Here is a 21080-nt window from a genome sequence, read left to right as displayed (position 1 = left end):
GATTTGCCTAGATCCCAGCATGGGAATGATGCTATTTGGACCATTGTGGACAGGTTTAGCAAGCAAGCTCATTTCTTGCCCGTCAAGAAAACCATCAAAGCTGATCATATGGTAAAGCTTTTTCTCGCTAATATTTTCAAGCATCATGGTATGCCTAAATCCATTGTTGGGGATAGAGATCCCAGGACTACAAGCCTCTTTTGAAGGGCTTTATTTGATAATATGGGTACTAAGCTTGAGTTTTCATCAGCTTATCATTCCCAAACGGATGGCCAAAGTGAAGCTGCAAATACAGCCGTGTTGGATTTGTTGAAATGTTATGTGGCAGATCAAAAGACTGCATGGGAGAAGTATCTTCCACTTGTTGAGTTTGCCTACAACAATACGATCCATGCTTCCACAGGAAAGGCTCCGTTTGAGATTACTTATGGCAGAGTGGTATTACCACCCATCCTTCGTACAAAGGATGAGATTTTTGCAGCTGATGAATATGTTCGTGACTTGGATGTTGCCTTTGGTCAGGTGCGGACAGCCATTGCAAGATCTCAGGATAAACAATAAAATGGCTGCTGACAAGCATAGAAGGGACATGGAAGTCAAAGAAGGTGATTGGGTATTGCTGAAATTTGAGAAGGCTAGGCTTCGGAAGAGGCCAAGACGAGAAGGATCATATCCTAAGCTTTCTCCTCGCTATTATGGACCCTTCAAGGTGATTCGGAAGATCAATGAAGTGTCCTACAGGCTTGCTTTACCTAGTCACTGGAAGATTCACAATGCTTTTCATGTGAGTCTATTTCGGAAATATGTGGAGCCAGATCCTGATGAGCCTGTCACAGAAGATCCGCCAGAGATTGAAGAGCTTGAGGAGATCCTCCAGCCAGAACAGATTGTTTTTCACAAGGAGAGAAAGCTACCTACAGGAAAGCTTTCCAGGAGATACCTTGTGAAGTTTAAGAATTATTTGCCTATTGATGCCAAGTGGGTAAATGAGGACTATTTTGTTGATTATCCACAATTGTTGCAGGCATATCTTGAGGCTTTTCAGTTGAGGACAACTCTTTAGAAGCCCGGGGGGATGTCACCAATTGGCCGACCATTTGGTCCATCTCCAGTTTTTGCGTCTCGTTCACTTGAGGCCAGGCCGGTGTCTTATGTGAAGAGGCCAGTATTTTGCTAACATGGACGGGAGCCAGATTGGTGCCACCCGTGTGTTAGCAGGATGGTGTCGTATGGACGGGAGCCAGACTGGTGCCACCCGTGTATGACCTGGACTGTGTTCGACCCATGGGATTGTCACGCCATGGAAGAGCCAGTATTCGTGCCGTGTTTTGCCTACGGGACTGTCACACCATAGGGAGACTCGTGCCTGGAACTGATGGGACTGTCACTCCATAGGAAGACCAGGTTTTTATGTCTTTATGTCGTGCTAGTTTTGTGCCGACAGATATTTTGTCTTTGTCCCATGAACGGGAGATATGTCCATGTTACTATTTGCACATGCACACATGTTTTGCATGTTTGAAACTGTTTTCGCATGACTTGTATTTTTGTGTTTGCCTGCTTGACGTGTTACTTACTGAGAGGGGACGCCTGCCAGTGAGTCGTGAAGTCTGCTCTGTATTCTGACGAGTTTGAGTGCATGTGAACAGGTGGTAAGTATATGGCACATGTTATTTTAATGTTTCATATTTCTAACCCTTTTGATTTATAAGGTCTTTTGTTCACACACACTTAGGGGCCAAGGTGGGCACCACTTTGGGCACCCACTTAGGGGCCAAGGTGGGGAGCCCCACTTAAGTGAGTGTGGGGGTGGGCATGGTCACCTACCCACACTGGTCACCCACATGCAAGCGTGGGAATCACTAAGGTTGAACTCCACCTTAATTTTTATTAAAAAAGGCTTTCACCTTCAGCGTGGAACAACCGGGCGATCACCTTCTTGCGTAGAGGAACCGGCGACCATCTCTTGCACTCGTTCTCCAACCGGCGGCTGTGTACTCTCTCTGCTCCCAGGCGGCTGAAACTTGCTGCGCATGCTCCTCTAATAGGCTGTGCGCACCATCTGCAGCAAGACTGCTGCGCATGCTGCCTTTCCCACTGAGCATGTTACCTCTCCCACACAGGCGCTTTACCTCTACAATAGGTGACTGCATCTAAGGCTGCTGGCTGCCCTATCCTCTGCACTACAGGCTGCAGCCAAAGCACCACCCCATGCTCCCCTGCAGGCGACTGGCTACTGTTCATGCTTTTCTACTGTCTATGCAACTGCTGGCTGGGCATGAACTTCTACAGGCGGCTGGCTGGCAGACAGCAGGCAGTTCTTAGCAGACAACTGCACTTCTCCCAGGCCACTGCATCCTCACCACCTATAGGCGACTGTGCACAGCATCACCACCTGTAGGCGGCTGTGCACTCCATCTCCAATAAGGCAAGAGGCTGTGTGCTCTAACTCCAGCAAGCTGCTCATTCTCCCCACGTTGCAGCCAGGCCTCTCCTCCCTTGCAAGTGGGTACTCCTTCTCTCACAGCGGGCGGTTGTGATCTTTGCGGTGGTACTTGTCCTAGTGGCAACACTAAGTTTATCTACAAGGCGGCTGTGCCATCTCAACAAGATTGCACCTCTTCTCCACTGGCGACTACAAGAAGACTTCACATCTCCTGGGTGGCTACATCTTCTAGACAAATACCGCGGGTATTGGTTCTCTATCAGCCATCCACAAGTAAGTGAATTTCAGATTTAAGTAAAGTATTTTGTGTTTAAATCTGATAAGGGATTCCCGACTCCCTATACGGCCAACACCCGTTCGGTGCCGGGTTGTCCAAGCTCTATTGGAGAACCTCGGTCCAAAGGTGCTGAGATTGGGAGAGCCAGGCGTTAGTACGAGAGTGCCTGTTTGTGCGTGGTCTCGGAACACCAGTGAGGCGCTCTCCGCGGAGTCCAGCGAAAGCACAGGACCGTAGAGATTGGACCACGTTAGTGGTCATTCTGCTTCGAGCTCTACATCGAATTTCGACTTCGAGCCTATTTGTTTGGTACTGTTTTCATATGTACATGGACATCATCTGGTTCTTGGAACCCATGGAGCATTGTATTTATTAAATACTCCCAATAAATATATCATATATTGAGGGGGGGGTCGGCCCGTTCCGGCCCCAGTGCTGGTGTCCATCTTTCCATTTCATTTCATTTCAATTTCAAGTTGTATTAAGTTGTCCATTTCAAATTTGTGGTTTTAAAGTTGTGCTATTAAGCGTGTGGGTGTCCAACGGAGTCTTCCCACTTGACGGGATCAGTTTCAGTCTCCGTCTGACTCGGAGGTCCGCAACGCGCTGAAGTGTAACCCCCTCCTGTGTCAGGGTAGGCACTGGGATAGATCTCTGGAAGAAATCAGTGAGCTTGAGCTGTCGCCCACCTCTCCCTGTGGTATGAGTCCGTATTAGTGTCTGTCTGTGGCGTTGTGTCTCTAACAAGAACTGACCAAATCTGCGCTGGTCTGCGAACTCCATGATTTGGCGATGTCCACTGAAGATGGTGGTGTATCTCTCTCTAATGACACTATATGCTTTGCATCTACATACATAATGTTCCTGACTCTCAACCTCCTAGCATAGTCTGCATATCCTCTCTGCTCTGGGGATCCGTGCTGCCCTACCTGCCTCAATCTCAAGGTGGTGTGGTGACACTTCGAGCTGGCCAATCGCCACTCGGGCACTGTGAGGCATGTACACATCCATGTATCTAGGTCTCTGTATGAATCCATCTATTGAGATACACATAAACTGATCTCTGTAGTATAGCATCTTCGGTGGTAGAGGCTGACTGGGTGTAATCCAAGTCTTTTGAGTGTATCGTTGCCATAAATCCTGCCAAAGGACTTTGTTCCTCTCACTGTGAGAGAGCTGGATGTGTGGTGCATGTATATCATACTGGAAAGGTGGCAGCTGATCTATGTCGAGACCATGCTGAGTGAGCCACTGTATCATCTATGAATACCATGATCTCCTATCTCCACTCTCTGTGAGCTGCCTGGACGCCTCAAAAGTTCTATGTGAGAGTCGATCTGATGGCATATCTCTAATCCTCTGTATGAAGAAGACGTCTGGATGAGGGCCTCTACTAGCATACGAGGTGCAACAAACTCCGTCCGGACAATGTCATGTGGGATGGAGGGTTTGTTGCGGATCATCCGTGAGAGCATGAGAATATGAGGCCTCTCTATCTGAGACCATGTGGAGGTGGTGAGCCCAGGTGCCCATATTGCTGCAACATACATCAAAGCAGGGGTGACTAGTGTGTCAAACAACCACCCCTTCGTGCGGGGCTCCTGGAAGTGTGCCTGGTGACACTGTCTCTCTAGTATGGCCAGAGCTACATACCCTCATGTGAGTCTATCCCTGGCTGCCTGTGCCATAATAAATCTTCTTGGCGGAGTCATAAATGTAATCCCCAGGTACACATATGAGTCTACCACCTCTACCTGTCCTCTTGCTAGTGTGAAGATGGCCTGTCGTCGAACCGCCGGCCCTGAGGTGTGGAAAATCATGGCCTTGGTTTTCCCAAGGTTCACTGTAAGCCCCCTGTGTGCAGAAGTCATCGAGTGCATGGAGATGGTGCTGTAGTCCCATCCGCGACTCAGAGACCAGAATAATATCATCTGCATATAGCATAATGTGGACTGTGGTACCTGAGATGTCTACCCCGTCCCCACCACCGTGACCAATGAAGTCAGCCACCTCATCGATGTATAGCCCAAATAGTGTAGGAGAGAGTGGGCATCTTTGCTTCACAGCTATGGTGCTAGCAATAACATCAGATAGCCCCTCGAGGCATCATATGCGCCCGAGGACCTGCTCATATAAAGCATAGATGCCCCAAACCATCTCTGATGGGATCCCCAATAGGGTTGGAAGAGTCTCTCTCGTGGCACTGTGTCAAATGCTTTGCGGAAATCCACAAAGCAGTAGTATAATCTCTTCTCCCGTGCCCTAGCTTGGTCAATCAGACATCTGAGAGTGAATATATGGTCAATAGTGGAGAAAGCTCGTCGGAATCCAGCCTGCCCTGGTGCTCGTAGTCCCTCCTCTGCATATGAGCTCAACTCTACCTTGAGCACTGCACCATAAAGTTTGGCCAATGTATGACCAATCATGATAGTCCTGTAGTTGTTGGGGTCTAGCATGTCTCCCGCTTTGTGGAGAGGCACGATGGTGTGCATGGTCCACTCAGTTGGTGGGCCCTCCACTAGTGCCCCATTAAAGAGGTGAGCAACAAAGGGTCCCAGTGTGTCAGCTGCATAAATAAGATGCTCACTCTGTATACGTGTGTGGTCAGCCGATCTCCCATGTTGTAACCGGCGGTAAAGAAAGTAGAGGTGGTAGGGCAGGACCCTTGTGGCTGTAGTATGGGTGGCTGCTGAGGGATATGGTAGAGGCTCTTTGCATATGTGTGCCATGTGTGTGGATCCTCAATCGGGGTATGAGGGCGAGGCTCTCTCATCCTGTGCCATGCAATGGCTGCATCTCTGCTCATGATGAGTAGGTGGTATATATCCCAGTACTGTGCCTCCTCATATGCACGCCTCTTACGGCGTGTGAGGGTCCTCATCTGTCGGCTCACCTGTCTCTGTGTAATGGTCCCCAGTGCTCTCTGGGCACGGAGGTGTCTATATAGCTCTCTGCACTCATCATCATACCACCGATTCTGGGGCATGCTTCCAGATCTATCTATGTTTGCAATGTGTGTATGATGGGGGGAAGCTGCGGGTGGTGGCCGTATGTAGTAGAGATGACAGCTGGGTGGTGAGTGTGTCTAGAGTTGACAGGGGATCCATCTGGAATAGCCCGTCATATACATGATGCTCATATATGTCTGCCAAGTCATGGGTGAAGTAGAAAGTTGTATGCGATACCTGTGTGGGCTGTGTGGGTGCTGGTGTGGAGCTCGCCAGTGACAGTAAGAGGTACGTGTGATCCGCACCAATAGGACAAGGGGGGATGGTGAAAGATGTCACTGCTTGTGTGGTCTCCATGGACCCCATGAAGTAGTCCACTGTTCTACCCCCCTCCCCCCCCTGGATCTGGGAAAGCATGTCAGTGCTCCTGAATCCTGCCACTGTCTCATCCCGTTATAAATAACCAGATGGTGTCACGCTCCCAGCTCAAGTAAGTGATGACCATATCTGGTGTTATCTGGCCCCATGTCCTCTGACACCCTGCAAGCTCCCATGTCCTCCACCTCTAGTGTGTGCATCACCTCGGGGTGCTCGAAATCATAAATGTCGCACTGTCGGCTTGTGTCCGTGCATTGAAGTCCCCCATAAGGAGGACTTCCCCCAGGTTGGAGTAGTGTATGATCTCATCTGAAAGGGCTGCATATGGTGACTCTCCCAATGGCCTTGTGTCCTCCTCCTCCCCTCTACTCTCCTCCTCTACTGTCATGGCATATCTCGATCCTCTAGGAGAGAAGTAGCATAGAGCAATGTATAACACCCTGTTTGCTGAGAGCTGCAATCTAATCCACATGTATCTAGCCTCTTGGTCACATGCTACCACCTGTAGGCGATCTTGTAGCTCTCGCTTGAAGAGTACCGCTATACATCCAGATCCTCTCGATGTGCTCTGCCGTGTGGTCCCCCTTATGTAAACTCCCAATGATAGCCCTCTACTTTGGGTAGCCCCCTCTCTGGGCTCTGGTGCGTCTCTGTAAGTAGTATGATGTCCCGTCCCTCCCTGACCTCCTCCATCCTCCCAGGATGTGTCCAAAGTGCTCCATTGCAGTTCCAAACTGCTATGTGTATCTGTGAATCTGGATCCTCCATAGCCGATGTCCCATAGGCCGCCTGGCACTAATCGGTGGCCTTGCCCATCGATGATGACACGCCATCGCGAGAGAGAGAGAGAGAGAGAGAGAGAGAGAGAGAGAGAGAGAGAGAGAGAGAGAGAGAGAGAGAGAGAGAGAGAGAGAAATGAAATGTTATATTAATGTCTTCAAAAGGCCAAAGTGACCATGAGACTAAAGTTACAACCATGTGACATCTGATACACTGTCTGGAAAAGAAAAGAGATAGCGCCACAATACATCAGTAGGGGGGAAGCTAATGCTACTAGTCAAAATGGGGTACATGAGTACATGGATACCTGAATACATGAATATGGGGGAGTACAAAAGTGACAGTGAGTACAACAGTATATGGCTGGAGTCGTAATCATCCTAGGAGCTCTAGCATGGGAGAGAGAGAGAGAGACAGAGAGAGAGAGAGAGAGTTAAGCATGCCTTTTGGCAGCACTCCAACAAGCAAGTAAACAAAGAGATTTGGAGGGAAGCATTGACATATGGGGACATTCAACTAATGCCATTTGTGGATTATTACAACCTGATTACACTCAAAACAATCGCAATTTGCATTTTTGGGGTACGTTTAAGGTTCCTTTGGGTTCTTTTTTGTTTGTATGCTTTTATTTTGAATCTTTTACTTGCTTTTACATAATACCTTTTACTTGTAGTATCCTGGCTTACCTATTGCTCTTACTTTGAATTGCAGACAGAAATAATTCGACCTAAGTACATCATGAAAACAGACGATGACACTTTTGTGAGAGTTGATGAAGTTCTTTCAGTTTTAAATAAAACAAAAAAGAACAAAGGCCTTTTGTATGGCTTGATTGAGTTTGATAGTCAGCCACATCGAGACCCTAACGACAAATGGTATATAAGTACAGAGGTAAGGATGTCTTGTAGGCTTCTCATTCATGTATATTTCTAAGCAGTCTCTGCATTCTTTATATATCAAACCCTTTTTGTCTTTGTGATGGGAGAACCATGATGATGTTAAGAATTATCCGGTGATCAAGGTCGTTCAGATGGTGGGGAACTTGCCTTGGTGGAGATTGGCGTCGACATTTTGGACCCATTCTTGAATTTAAGATTGAGCCGCACTTGGGTAGTAGCAGCATGATGAGAAACTTGTGTAAATTGCCATGTCAAGTGGTGCTAGGCCCAAACTTCAGTGTAAATATCTGCATGTTGCTGTCTAAGGCTACTTAAGTTGTTAGTGGTGTCATGTGCACACCTTAATCCGGTGCCATGGAGACATCCATCTTACTCGCATCCGCCTAAAGGGTAAGTTTAGAGGTCGGATATGGGCAGATTGGAGCTGTTTTGGTTGAGACAACATATTGAGATGGAGCTCCCCCCTAGTACTAACCTCCTCCTGCTGTGCTGACTATGCGCCTTCGCCTGCTCTTCAGTCACCCACCCACTTCTTCCGCCCACCATCAGCTCAGCCTTCGGCCCTCACTTTTCCTGAGGTGCCTCCTGCCCGCCCTCCCACCCTTGTGCCCGTCTGTTCACCTGCTTGCCCGCCCGCCGTCAGCCTCCTGCCCATCTGCTGCCGCTTTTCACCTCCTTATCCCTTCCGTCTGCCCTCCTTTGCCCTCGTTTTTCCTGCCTTCCCCCGCCTTTCGCCTTCCCCTGCCGCCTCTCCTTCGCTCCCCCACCCTCTTTCTCCCGCTGCCTTTTGCCTCTTCTTCATCTGCCCGCCACCTTTTGTCCTCCACCCTTCTGTGTGCCCCCCTTCATCCCCCTTTTTTTGCCTTCATCTTTTTGCCTTTCATTCCCTCGGGCCCTTGTACTCGTGTGATATCCTCCCCTGCCCTTACATTTTCAGGTTCTAGCGCTAGGGTTGTAGTTCTTTCGGCAATTGTCGGTTACTCTGGTTTTTGCCCCCTCAAAGGACTCCACGCTCCGTCATCCCTGACTGATGCTGCTTCCCCTCGCCTATTCTCCGAAGTAGATCTCCAGCTTTTGTCATGGACAGTTTCTTCTCTCGTGGCATTCACTAGTTTGCAAGCTTGTGGGGAGCCGTCGAGCACGCGGTCAGATTCCGGATTTGCTCCAATCAGCCTTCATTGGCGAGCTCGGAAAAATCATCGATATTCATTTTCTTAGGCATGGCTACACACAGGTGGAGTTTGACTCTCCTGCCGCAGCGGGTGGCTGATAAGGTGCTTAGGTGTTTTTCGCTCGATGGCATCACAACTTCAACCCCGCATCCAACCCCTTGCAGGATTGACTGGCTTCTCCGTCATAGTTGGGCTTTTGAAAGGAGTATATCGATTGGGATGGGTCTTGGAATCCTGCTAGGCGGCTGCCTCCATGGTGGTGGCCAAGGCGGTTGGGATTCCCTCCATTAGAGTATTGCATTGCCTCTATGGAGTCGATTGGTCGATCGATTGGGACGGGTCTTGGAATCCTCCCAGACGGCTGCCTCCGTGGTGGTGGCTAGGGCAATTGGGATTCCCTCCATTAGAGTATTGCATTGCCTCCCCAAAGGCCCCCTCGCAGGTCATCGCTTTGCCCAATCTCCTTTAAGAGGGGCCAATTTAGGTCCCCCCTGGGCAGTGCTTCATTTGCCGACGTGGGACACTTGGCCTGAGCCATCCCTTGACGTCAGGTCGGAAGAGGTCACCCTTCAGGCCCGCGCCTAGACCCACACCGAGTCTTGCCGTCGGGAGCGGAGGAGCTAAGTGGCTAGCCCCGCCCCTCTCCTCAGCTGAATGCCCAGACCTGCTTCTAGTCTTATAGGTCAGGAGCGAAAGAGCCTACTAGCTGCAAGCGCCACCCCTCTCCTTAGTAGACTCGATGTCCCACCACTAGCCTCCCTAGAGCAACAGGCCTAGCAATCAAAGGACATGGGCAATTGGCAACCAGCTTGGTGGCCTCTTAGGTGGAACCGTCCCCCCCCCCCCCCCCCCCCCCCCCCCCCCCCCCCGCGCGACCCCCCAACCCAAATTGGTCGGCGACGACAACTAGTGGGTCAGGTTGGTGTGACCCTTGACGCAATGGTGAGAAGAATGCTGGGGAGAGGATGAGCTTGAGCTCCTTGCAAGCAAACACACATACACACACAAGAGTAGACAAGAACACAAGAGAGATGGATGGTTGAATTTTCTTCTTTTCTCTTCTTTTCTTTGCAACCATAACATAAAGAGATAAGAGTACATACTATAAGTGAAAGTACTCTCCTACTATAACATACAAAGGGCACTCCATAGTGTGAACCTGACTACATGAGTTGACTCTATAACTATGCCATAACTCTAGTACACCAAAGTGGTTCACACAGTCTATAAACCATTGGTGGCATATCGCCCATAATCTCATAAACCTAGCCAGTGGCGTGAGTGCGGAAGCTATCACCTAGGTAGGTCATCAACGTCCACAACACTAGTTAGGCAACACAGTCCCTCGAGCTCAACTCCACACACTGCATTCTAAGTGAGTTCCTAAACTTGCCGAGCTTCTCTATACCCAATGCTTTCGTGATGAAGATGTCAGTCACTTGATCCTCTGTGCTGACATATACCAAATACACGTCACTTGCTAGAACCGTCTCCCTTACAAAATGATAATGCACCTCAATGTGCTTCGTCCTAGCATGGAACACTGGGTTACTAACCAATTGTATGTTACTCACGTTGTCACATTAAATGACAACGGCCCTATTTACGGGCTCATCCATATCACTAAGTACCTTCTGAAACCAAGCTGTCTCACAAGCTGCCATAGCAACATCCATGTACTCTGTCTTTTTACTAGACAAGGCAACTGTTGGTTGTTTCTTGCTACTTCAACTCATAGCAACACTCCCAAAAGAAAACATAGACGTTGATAGATCTTCTGTTTGAGACACTACCAATGTAGCTGTATCTCTTTGCCAGCCTCATAGAAAAGCCCATAATCAAGTGGACTTTATAATCTAAGAATCCATCCTGGAGGCTTGCATAAACTAACTCACAAGTCCAACAACATAGCTCAAATCTGGCCTAGTAATGGTTATGTAGATCAAGCCACCCACTATGCGTCTGTGCATAGTGGGGTCCTCCAAAAGCTCACCTATATCTGCAAAAAGCTTAGTGTTAAGCTCCAATGGCACTGAAAACTTTTAGACATTGCACGAGCAACTTTTGCAATGTGCCTATTTTTTTTTCTAGAAAAGCGTTCTATTGCCGATGTGCGAAAACGGCATTTTCCTACCCCTAAAAAGCGTTTTTTTTTTGGGTTTTTATTTGTTTTTTGTTTTTATTTTGGGTCTTGTTGCTAGCCACCAACAGCCCTTGGCCTGGCCAACCAGTAGCCCCACATACTATATGTGTCCCGACGAATCTTGTGTAGGCTGGGCGCCAAAGAAGTTAGTGATAGATTTCTGTGTGGTATCCCGCATCTCGGGCTGGTGCAATAGTCTATCTTTGTGGGGTCTCTGAGAGAGAAAGAAAGAAAGTTCTATTTACATCTACAAAAGGGTTTATGAGACCAAAACAATGTGTCCATTAAGTGACGAAATCATGGAAAAAAAACATGGGGGGAAGAGAGAGAGAGCTCCCTGAGGTTCATTTGAGTCATTGTCTGATTCAATGCTCCCTTTTAACTAATAGCACTTGTCCATTGGGGCCTGTGGTTGCAGGAAGAGAAAGGGGGTTGGGGCATATTATCAAAAGCATGTGTGTAAAGAGTCCTTTACAATGAACTGCAGTTTTCAAGGGTAACTAAATTATCTTTTTTGATACATAAAGCACTGTGTTGCTGGTGGTGACTACAGGAGTGGCCTCCCCCTTCTTATCCACCATGGGCTCTTGGTCCAGGATATATCATATCCAAGGACATAGCCAATTTCATTGTACAGGCTCATTATAACACGAGCTTGAAGGTATCTTTCTTTTTTTCTAGGGTACAAGTTTTTTCGCACATATTTGCATCTTAATGTGTTTCAAAGACGGCTCTCTTTTGATGTACTTCCATATTTTACAGCTGTTCAAGCTTGAAGATGTATCTATGGGAATTTGGATTGAAGAATACAAGAAGCAGAATCATACAGTGCATTACATTAGTGATAAAAACTTCAATAATATAGGTTGCCGTGATGGGTATGTTATTGCGCATTATCAAAACCCCAAGCATATGGCTTGTCTATGGGGAAAAGTCAGAGAAGGTGCAGGACCTGTTTGCTGCAATGACGTTTGATGAGACCGGAGTGACCATCTACTAACCTGTTCATAATAGTTCTAAAAGAATTCTGAAAGCGCCATGTTAAATAGCCTAATGAAGAAAAGTGTACCATACTGTCATTCAAGCATACTGTGGTTGTGTCCTTTAAACTTGCAAGGCAACCAACCTGAGGTTGCAGCCATGGAAGGATTAACCAAGTCAGAAGCATTGGGCCTTTTTTGAAAAGAAATAAGGGATGTTTATTAACTTCATTGATTCGTGGTGTTAGCAAATCATTAATAAATTTGTACTGTGGTTTGGGTTCTCTGTCCTAGCTATGCGCAAAAAACAGATGTAAACAGGACTTGTTAGCGAATGTGGTTGTTGATGATGATGCTCAGTATGCTCACTTTTCAATGCGAGAGTTTGCTCTTATTTTGAGTTGTAGAATGTCGTTGAATTGTCTCAACTGTGTTGCCTTGCCAGCTACATACCATATATTTTCTGTTGCTTTCGGAGTTGACAAGTTGTTCCTTACTCATTTAGGCAAGATGAGCAAGATGATGGCAGTACATCACATCAAATCAATCTAGATCTAGATATTTGTCCGGCGTTGCTATTTTGGAGAGGTTTGGTTAGAAGACTTGTTATAGAATGGTTAAGCAAACTACGAACATTATGTAAGAGCTAATGAATAGAGAAAGGTACTAGAGAGGGCAACTCTGCAGACTTCCGTGAGAGTTGCTACTAATTTTAATGCTTTTATTTAAGGAGAATTTTGTGTGCTGGTGGCTGAGAGTGCAAGCTTCATCGACTCCTGCCAACATGTAGGGATTAAGGGCTTTCATCTCTCAAGAAGCCCTTCAGTTTAATGCTATCAACACCCTCGTCTAACATCAAGTCGATCGTGTCCACGTGGATAGGCTATGGCTCAACACTCATCTGAAGCTGAGAACGTGAGTGATTGTTTTTGGAAATCTGTTAACAGAGAACTGCGCAGCGAAAGACTTGCAAACACAATCACACACAATAATCCTAACTGAATCTTTGTTTTATACACAGTTAAGGAATGTACAATGGAAATGCCTGGAGAGCAAAGAATAGATCACGGTGTCGATCTCAGCCTAAGTTGCAAATCAACTCACTGTCTGCAAAACATTGGTTGTTAGATCTTAGTTCTTCCAATCGCCTGTAGCTCTCATTGCTTTGAAGAGGCCTTGAGATTCAATGAAGAATCGGAGTGAGGGAAATGAGGGCTACATATTAGGGGAAGGCTCCTTTGCGGGGGATTCATTAACTAAAAGGTTATCAGAAAGCGAACCAATTAGTGAATGCGATGTCGAGTACAGTGTCTCCAAAGGCGGTCCGTCATCATCTTTACTTTCCAAAATAGTGGGCTTAGTATAACTTGAGCATACTAACATCAAATTTGTCACAGATCCTTCCACTCACATAAGGGGGTTTGATGTTAGATATGAAAGATATATTTTCTTACCAAAACCAAAAATTGAAATTTGAATTTGGGAAAAAGCCAAAAAGGAATAATTACATTCACTTTTTACAAAGATTTATCACATCAAAATAACTAGTAATTTTTTTGTTGTTATTGGAGACGAAACGAACCAAAAAAATAGGCGATTATATATATACACGAGTTGCAAATCACACGAGACGAAACGAACCAAAAAACAGCACGAGATCGCAAATAGCACAAGCTCACAAATCGCAAACTATATCTCTCTCTCTCTCACGTCCATCGCTCTCTCTCTCTCTCTCTCTCTCTCTCGTCATTGGGAGGCTCTTGCCTCAAGTTGAAAAGCCTTGTGCATTCGTTTTTATAGCCTCTATGGAAGAATCCAAAAGATGAGTGAACTTTCACCAATTGCCTCGCGCGAGTCTAAGGATCCATTTTTTTCCATCTCAAAGGTCCTACTTTAGACCCACTACCCATTGTTAAACCATCACCATAACAAGTTAATTGAAAAAAATATTTGGCACCCATATTAACTTTGCTAATGAATTCCCCTAGTAATCCTCCCTCTTCTCTCCCTTTTCGTATTACCTCGTGGTGCGTGAGACAGAGTCGGGAGTCCACTTGTGCCTAGTGAGAGGGGTCGGGTAGGCCTCGCTTCATTGGCTTGTGAGGGCAAAGCACGGGAAAGGCAGCAGATTTTGTTGGGTCCGCATTTCCTATGTCCCACCCCCCTCATGTAATTGGTGCAGGCTGCACAAGTGCTGTGCGAACCGGGCTAGATAGTCACCCATCCCATCACACGGCTCTCTAACTTGATAGATGAAAGGCTGGGTTTCCACCTGAAAATTATTGCTCTCCCCTCACGCTCTCGGAGCGTGACAAGTGCGTAGGCTTCTTCCCTTCTACTTGGCATCCACCAAGTGTATCTCAAAGGTCCTACTTTAGACCCAATACCCATTGTTAAACCATCACCATAACAAATTAATCGAAAACAATATTTGGCACCCATATTAACTTTGCTAATTAATTCCCCTAGTAATCCTCCCTCTTCTCTCCCTTTTCGTATTGCCTTGTGGTGCGTGAGATAGAGTTGGGAGTCCACTTGCGCCTAGTGAGAGGGGTCGGGCGGAGCTCTGCTTCATTGGCTTGACGAGGGCAAAGCATAGGAAAGGCAATAGATTTTGTTAGGCCCACATTTCCTATGTCCCACCCCCCTCACGTAACTAGTGCAAACTGCTCCACTTCATTGGCTTGACAAGGGAAAAGCACAGGAAAGGCGGAAGATTTTATCGGGCCCGCATTTCCTATGTCCCACCCCCCTCACGTGACTAGTGCAAGCTGCACAAATGCTCTCTGAAGAACCGGGCTGGATAGTCACCCATCCCATCACACGGCTCTCTGAAAGGATGGGGTTCCACCCGTAAATTACCCCTCGACCCTCACGCTCTTAGAGCGTGACAAGTGCGGAGGCTCCTTCCCTTCTACTTGGCATTTGCCAAGTGCTTCCCGATTCCTAGGAGGGTAAGCAAGTGGTGTGGCCCCTCTGACTTCTTTCTAGGGCTTTCCCCCCATAAGATCTCACTGTTGCTTCCATTCCCTTAAAGGACCCTTTGAACATCTCAACCTTCCTCTAATGAGAAATATGAGTGATAAATCCCTATCTAGTCGACTTGACTTTTGCAAGTTAATAAAAACCACTTAGTGTCCCTTGACCAAGTTGAATAAATCAAGCAGCCCGAGTTCTGATTTAAACATTAGCTTTCATATCTTAGATCTTCTCGCTTCTTCTAATTGCTTGCAGCCCTCGATGTTGAAGAGGCCATGAGAGATGCAATGAGGGATTGGAAAGAGGCCATAAGAAATGAGGGACATGAGTGATAAAATGAAGGACTTGAGTGTCTGTTTATCGACAAATTCTTGTCAAGCACTACAAACTTCAAAGAAGCCACAAAAGTCATTGGGCTAAAAAGGTTGGCTACACATGCTAAGGGCCGCCTAGAACCATGTGGCCACTAGAGATGCCTATGGTGAAAGTGCGGACATCCTATCGATCCACCAAGGTGCAGACATCTGCATGTCCATGGTCATCACGTGCAGAGATTGCACCTCCTCTTGACACTTTGGTGGACATCTGCACTCTCTTCTCGGTGGGCACATGCAGATAAATAACGGCCAACTATTACCCAATGGATCCTTTTGACCATTGGAGCATCTGCATTGAATGGCCTTGCCCGCCACACGTAACCCAATATACTAGATACCCACTACTCATGGCGGTACTGCCAATATAGGAGATACCCACTACTCCCAATATAGGAGATACCCACTACTCCCAATATAGGAGACACCCACTTGGATGATCCTAAAGATAGGATCTCTTTCTACAAATAGCCTTCTTAAGGTGATGGTCGTTGTGTTGGTTTTTGTCTTTATTGTACAAGCTATTAGTCAAGGGTGGTGCTTCTCATTGTGACTCTTAGTCAAGGGTGGTGCTCCTCATTGTGACTCTTGCAGTACTTACATTGTTAAGGAATGGTCTCTCGTGCTTTCGGTGTTTCGCATGTATGTGACCTTATTGCATTGATTTAAGTTTTCTTAAGTGGTGTTCCATGGTCTCGGGGTGTTTCTCATTGTCGTGAGTATGACTATTGAAGAAAGAGAGGTAGAGTAATCGTGTGGCTCCTTAGAATGTGTGATGACTCCTAAGGGTATACTGCTCAAGAGTGAACCCTTGTCTCTTGTGACACAATCAATGCAACCCCTTTAGAATGGCCTAGGTAGCCAAGTTTGCTACTGTGCTACATGTACCCTAAACGATTCGTGATCATATGATGGGGCACTTGTGAGTATCAGGAGCCTTGTATATTGCCTATGTTAGTTTGTTGAGCTAGTTTAGGAGTTGAAGATGCTTAGAAGACCCTTGAGCATTTTCTACTCAAGGTAGTCCTTTTATGCCCACACGTTCTTGTGGTAGTCCAACCAAGAGCTCTCTTATCCTATGTTGTTATTGTGTTGAAGAAAGCTAGTCAATTTTGTCACTTCCCACAAAACCCATTCACCCCTACCCACTATAAGCAATCAATTTAGTGTGGCTAATCTCAATTAAGGAACAACCTGGGCAGCCGCACTAGAGGACTGGATATGCTAGCTCTCCAACCCCAAGATCTTGAACCCCTTTCTAGTGTGTTGGGACGAGTGAATGCTAAACTTCTAACTCATATGGCTCAACCACAATGAAGATGACGACCATGTGAGGCGCTTCTTTAGCTATGTGCAGAAGTCATGGTTTTTGGATTGGCATGATGACTACTTAGTGCTTTTTCCATGCACTTAGTATAAAAGTCATGGTTTTTGGATTGGGATGATGTCTACTTAGTGCTTTTGCCATCCATTATAGAATATTATGTAGATAAGTGGTTTAGCCTATCGAAATCTCTTGGTAAATTGGACAATTTTAAGAGATACCTTTCTTCACACATTTCATTCAAGGAATGATGAGAATCACATCCTCCAAGAACTTAATTCTCTATAGCTATGCCCTAGAAACACATGACATAGCTCATGAGAAGGACCACATATTTGTTGGCTTGCCTACCCACCTATCTCGGTGAGTTCGTGGTGCACTAGTGGGTGATGTAGGCCTTGCCACGTGCCACCCAACAAAAGAATAGTGAGAGCATAAGACTAGCCTCTACACTACAAGAGTCTCAAGAGCTAGCATCCCAACTAGAGAATAGTGAGAGCATAAGACTAGCCTCTACACTACAAGAGTCTCAAGAGCTAGCATCCCAACTAGAGAATGCATAACTTATGCTTGAGTGCAACTCAAACATGGAGTACTAATTTTCATGTCACCTCTCTGGATGACTGTTCAAGTCAAGAGCTTACCTTAGCCTTGTCGAGGTATGTGTCGAGCCTTGAGAGCCACAATTGTAACTTCCTAATATGGGTGCACTAGCTCATCCTCCCCACCGCATCCTCACTTCGTTGCCACACTAGAATGCTCCTTGCAAATAGGATGAAGGGAGAGATCTCTTCGCCTAGATGGAGGCACCCCATGTGTGTCTTTCAACTCTATAGTAGCTCTATCATGTCCTTTGTATACATACTTATATAAATACTTTACAGCTATAATGGTAGAGCATACTTCTATGTTAATATGGGCTTTGTACCTCTCATAGAGAGAAAGGGTTATATGGAACAACCCATCGACTATCCACCCTATGATCCTTTATTTGGATGAAATTACCATCGTCTTGCCACATGTAAGTTGGATATCCATTGTCATCAATGCTAGTAGTCTTGCAAAAATTTCGAGGGTACCGATGTTTGCAACTCTTGTTAACCATGCAAGGAAAGCGCATATTTAGTTCACCACATGGTCCATGGACATTACAATGACTAATTATGCTGTGCAACTCAGGAAACATCACCTTGTCAAGAAGTTCAGCACATACCAACATATCATAGTGAGCAATCTCAATCGGTTTACATCCACTTTCCAATATCAATAATATATGTGCATGTGGCAAGCCTCTTTTTTGGAATTCAATAACAGAAAAAAATCCTGATACCCTTCTAAATATTGATTTTTTCACCAATAATTGCATCATGTCCTTATGCTTCTCACACATAAAAGACCCGTACAGTCAAGTCAGGTCAATCTTGGGCAACCTGACCCGGCAATAAAGCATTGGTTATTTCATCCCACTTAGGATTGCAAGTAAAGGTAATAAACAGGTCAGGTTTACCCATCTTCCTAATAATAGCCATTGAATCATGGTACAATTGATGCATATATCTAGGCCCCCCAGTATATATAGATGGCCGTACTACCATACGTCCAGCAATGCCTGCAGAGACTCTATTGACCCCATCTCTTAAATTTACCATATTTGCAAGACCTTGGTATACTTCAGCATACAATGCTTTCTCAAACATTGAGTGTATTGGGACTTTATCCGGACACACAAGTATTTGCACATAGACAATTGTACGTTGCTATGTCACGTGTTAGATCATTTGATGCAGTGAAGGTGTGTGTAAAGAATATTGTGGAATACAAAATCAGCATAGAAGGTTCAAACGAAGTCTTCACAACCAATGTTGTCTACAAGGAGGTTTTGCAAACGGCATGCAGAAGAATGTAAATGTAAATGGTAGCCTACAAATGTTAGAAACTACATTTATACATATCTCTGTATTAATGAAGTAAGCATTTGAATGGAGAATGTTTGCAAAGATATGACATGTGCAATCTATGTTTGCAATTATTTTATTCCTTTCTTGGTTCAAGCTACTGAACACACACACACACACACACACACACACACACACACACACACACACATATATATATATATATATATATATATATATATATATAGAGAGAGAGAGAGAGAGAGAGAGAGAGAGAGAGAGAGAGAGAGAGACCTTAAAGTCTTATGTAAATGATTAGTGTAGTGAGTGTTATATTTGATATCAAGGGTATATTGCTTAGGATGGATGTGGCAAGGAGATCATTTTCATTTGTTTATAGTGATGGACAAGACATTGAAGGTAATTTTTTTAACGGTTACTATAATATAGGTATTATTGTTTTCCAAAATCTATTTAATATTCATGGCTCAATTGTAGACCCTCCATTTTGGGAAGGATAAGTAACAACATCTCTAATTATCGAACTATAAGAGCACCGGTGTTTTACGGTATATATAGAAACTTCCTTTTTTATGTAGCTTTTTGTGTTTTATTTGATAAATTTATATTGTTATTAATACATTCTTTTTGCAATAAGAAATATCTTTGTTTTTTAGAACCCATATTATTGCTAGGTTTGTATGGTCGAGACACTTACAAAACAACGAGAGCTTTGGGCTCCTTGGAATTTATAATGTAAGATTACGGATCAACTTCATGTACGTGTAATGTTTGTGGACTATGAAAAGCCTGATAAGTTAGACTTTCGGTGCATAGGCACTGGATAATACAAATTTTTTTGATTTGCTGTCTACAAGCTTGTTCAAACGTCGTTCGCCTCAAATATTGATCCGCCAAATGAGTTTTATTGTAAGGTTTTATCCTTATCCTTCTTTTTTTCTTCAAAATTTATATCTTCAATAGCTAATGTTTTTATCTTGAATATATTTTGCCAAATGGAGGTGAGGAGTATAGGCTTCCAAGGAGAGATAATCTAGTTACCCGAAGATTGTTTTAAAGTTGTATTCAAGTGTGTTAAGATTGTCAACATTTTACTGGGTTGGAATGCTAGATGTATATTTATATGCCAAGTTTGGTGCTTTAGGAGCTTCTATATGGATATATATGGCAAGCATGATGTGTTTATATATAGGTTGGCAAATTGAGGACCATGAGGTCCATAATGGGCTTCAAATATAAAGCTTATCTCTACTCACCCTCTAAGGACATGAGTTTTTTTTAAATATATAGGATTGGCTAGAATTAGAAAGTGTAACACAACATATACACCCAACGTGGTAGATTTTTTAGGTATCTCCCTCTCTCTTTTCTAGATTAGATTAGCCTTTACACGTCCTCCATCCCTCTTTTCCCCTCATTAAATGAGAGACCTTGGGCCCTCGTCACCTGCCATGTGTCAGAAGCTTCTATTTCAAATTTTGAACTCCATGCTAGCTCATTTTGAGAGAGAGAGAGATAGAGAGAGAGAGCCGTTTGGTTTCTCTGACGTTAGAAGAGGAGGTGCGGAGAAGCAAATTCTAAGATTAGGTTTACGCTTAGCGAAGGTTGGCTATTTGGTTGGAGTTGCTGTTGTTGGCTGCAGGCCCCTCTTGAGTCCCGTTGGTTTGTTGAGAGGGAGAAAGTGAGAGAGCTCTTTAAAAGAGCAGAGTAGCAAATATCTCCCAATTCCCTTACACCCACCTTGAGGTAAGTGCTGTCAGCTCAAGTAACACGAGGACAACCACGCTTTCAGCCTGCAGGCAACCCATCCTCTACATGTGCTCATCTTCAATATGGACGGCCACGCTTTCAGCCCGTGGCAACCCCATCCTCTGCACCCACAAGAAGGTGCTTAATCTTATACTTAATGTGTGTATAATCACTTATTTAGTGATCTAATATGTACCTTCATCTCTGTGATCACCACAACTGATGACAAGTGGGAGGTCTCTCTCGAGGATAGGATGGGTGAGGAATCCAAGCTCTTCATCGTCCAGTTCAAAACTCACCTTGAGGTAAGTGATGTCCCAAGTAACACGAGGATGACTGTGTTGCTATTGCGTGTGCTGCATCCTAACCCACTGCATGTTGCTGTGCTTGTAGTGCCATTTGCAGGCTCAAATTGTGTCTGTTGGGGGATTCATATTCCACGACGGTAGTGTTGATGGTGATACCTCTTGCTCTTTCTTTTGGTGTAGCAGTGAGTGTGGTTTTGCCATAGTGAGGGCAACAATGAGCGTGGTTTTGCCATGGTCAACATGACCGGTTCCAATGTTGACATGAGGCTTCTTACGCTCGAATTTCTCTCGGGGCAGCATGGATGATCAGAGGTGCGCCTCTGTAGGAGGCAAGCTTACAGAGTGCTAGGATAACTGAAAGCTCAACTTACTGAAAGAGGCAGCAGAGCTCAAGTTCTGGGCTGCAG

The 21080-nt window shown here is 45.4% G+C and overlaps 1 protein-coding gene across 2 annotated transcripts in view; it reads left to right on the top strand.

Moving 5' to 3' along the window:
- LOC147641246 (beta-1,3-galactosyltransferase GALT1-like) overlaps positions 1–12415 on the top strand; it is a 41661-nt gene extending 29246 nt beyond the window's left edge. For both annotated transcript variants that reach the window (XM_086819666.1, XM_086819675.1), the window contains exons 5-8: positions 7283–7411; positions 7541–7720; positions 11597–11704; positions 11806–12415. In XM_086819666.1, the coding sequence (XP_086675792.1) occupies positions 7283–7411; positions 7541–7720; positions 11597–11704; positions 11806–12018 (630 nt within the window). In that variant the 3' untranslated portion in view covers positions 12019–12415. The remainder of the gene's footprint in view (positions 1–7282; positions 7412–7540; positions 7721–11596; positions 11705–11805) is intronic.
- The last annotated feature ends 8665 nt before the right edge of the window (positions 12416–21080 follow it).

Source organism: Cibotium barometz, chromosome 2 (assembly GCF_041138505.1).
Source record: "Cibotium barometz isolate CiBa-2024 chromosome 2, ASM4113850v1, whole genome shotgun sequence".
Classification (NCBI taxonomy): Eukaryota; Viridiplantae; Streptophyta; class Polypodiopsida; order Cyatheales; family Cibotiaceae; genus Cibotium; species Cibotium barometz.
The sequence above is the reverse complement of the archived record's forward strand: the minus strand, read 5'-3'. Positions and strand labels throughout refer to the sequence as shown.